Below are 1,508 nucleotides of genomic sequence, written 5' to 3'. Positions count from 1 at the left end.
CCGTGGGGGCGCACGGTAAGAGCATTGCATCTTGTGGCGCCCTGGCCCGCCCACCACTTCTACCTGCTACTGTCGCACTGCGGTCATTTCTGTGCAGATGCCAAGTGTACAGCTGCTGCTTCCATGTGTGCTGTGGGGCTCTTATGTCCATCTCAGCCCCAAGCAAGGGCGGCTACTGTCTCACAGTTGGCTGACACTCCGTGTGATTGGCAGCTCTGAGGAGTCGCTCGCCTCCTGCTCCGCCTCTTCAACAGTTGCAGCGGTACCCGCCTGCAAACCAGCGCACAATTGATAATCAATTGGAGGGTACGCCTGTGGGCCTGCCGCAATAGAGTTGCTTACTTCTTCTTCGTCCATTGTCGCCTGCTGCTGCGCGGCCGCCCCCCGCTGTGCGGGCTCAGCGCCTCGCTCCTGCTGCTGCGCGGCCGCCCCCCGCTGTGCACGCTCAGCGGTCTGCTCCTGCTGCTGCGCGGCCGCCCCCCGCTGTGCGCGCTCAGCGGTCTGCTCCTGCTGCGCGGCCGCCCCCCGCTGTGCGCGCTCAGCGGTCTGCTCCTGCTGCTGCGCGGCCGCCCCCCGCTGTGCGCGCTCAGCGCCTCGCTCCTGCTGCTGCGAGGGTGGCTGCTGCTGTGCGGGCTCAGCGCTCCGGCCCTGCTGGGCCCTGCCAGGATTCACCGCTGCTTGCCGAAGGGGCGACGTGAAATCACCTGCGGCAGGGGTGTGAGTGCAGCGACTCAATGAATAGAGACAGCCCCTTCCCCTGACGGGCGAGAGGCTACTCAATTTCCTTCGAGCATTACATCAGGAGGCAGCCGCACCTGGCTCATCGTCTGCTTCACGAGATGTCGCTGGCGTGGTGCGAGTCGGGGCTACCGTGCTGGTGGGGCGCGCCGTGCCTGCAACCTTCCTTCTGGCACCCACCGCGGTCAGCGCTGCGCAGCCTGCATGCAAAGCTATCCAACCATTCAATTTAACTTATTGCAAGCATATGGCACTGCCGTGCGGACAAGCAATCGAGAGGCGAGAAGCGAGGCATGCCAGCGGGCAAAGGCAGCCCGGCTTACCATCCGTGTCGAATGCAGTGCCCGTTGCCAGCTTGATCATGACATCTGCCTGTAACTGAGAGATAACACCTTCTGCCTTCCACAGGTCTATTGCCAAAGCCAGAAACTTGCTGAAATCAATGCCTGCTTTGCCCAGCTCGCCCTTCAGCCGCGACCGGAGCGGCTGCCGGCGGCGGCGCACCGCTCAGTGAAGAAGTCCTTGAACTCCTCCCAGAACACGATGGAATGGCAAAAGAACTTGATCTCGTGGGAGTAGCCTGACTGAACGGCGATGGCGACGCGCGCCTGTGGATGTGCTTCACAAAACCTTTCCCACGAGTTGAAGCGCGACTTCAGCTGCTTAGCTTGGTTAGCTGCACCGCTCAATAGCGGCGTTGGACCTAGAGCCTTGCTGCCGGACTGGGCACCATGCTCATGTGTGCTCATGGGGGTTGAGTTCGTTGGAAA

At 62.3% G+C, this 1,508-nt stretch overlaps 2 protein-coding genes across 2 annotated transcripts in view; both read right to left on the bottom strand.

Moving 5' to 3' along the window:
- Positions 1-180: 180 nt before the first annotated feature.
- CHLNCDRAFT_145407 (hypothetical protein) lies at positions 181-1,101 on the bottom strand (the record flags this gene model as incomplete). Its single annotated transcript, XM_005847887.1, has 3 exons — positions 181-270; positions 343-704; positions 1,062-1,101. The coding sequence occupies 3 exons, from the start codon at positions 1,099-1,101 to the stop codon at positions 181-183; spliced, it is 492 nt and encodes a 163-aa protein (XP_005847949.1).
- A 104-nt stretch (positions 1,102-1,205) lies between these two features.
- CHLNCDRAFT_145406 (hypothetical protein) overlaps positions 1,206-1,508 on the bottom strand; it is a gene marked incomplete at both ends in the record, with an annotated part of 1,304 nt that continues 1,001 nt past the window's right edge. The window contains one exon of the mRNA XM_005847886.1: positions 1,206-1,322. Within this exon, the coding sequence (XP_005847948.1) occupies positions 1,206-1,322 (117 nt within the window). The remainder of the gene's footprint in view (positions 1,323-1,508) is intronic.

The sequence above is a fragment of the Chlorella variabilis genome (genome assembly GCF_000147415.1).
Source record: "Chlorella variabilis unplaced genomic scaffold CHLNCscaffold_9, whole genome shotgun sequence".
NCBI classification, from domain to species: Eukaryota; Viridiplantae; Chlorophyta; class Trebouxiophyceae; order Chlorellales; family Chlorellaceae; genus Chlorella; species Chlorella variabilis.
Note: the sequence above shows the minus strand (reverse complement) of the source record. Positions and strands in the feature narration are given on the sequence as shown.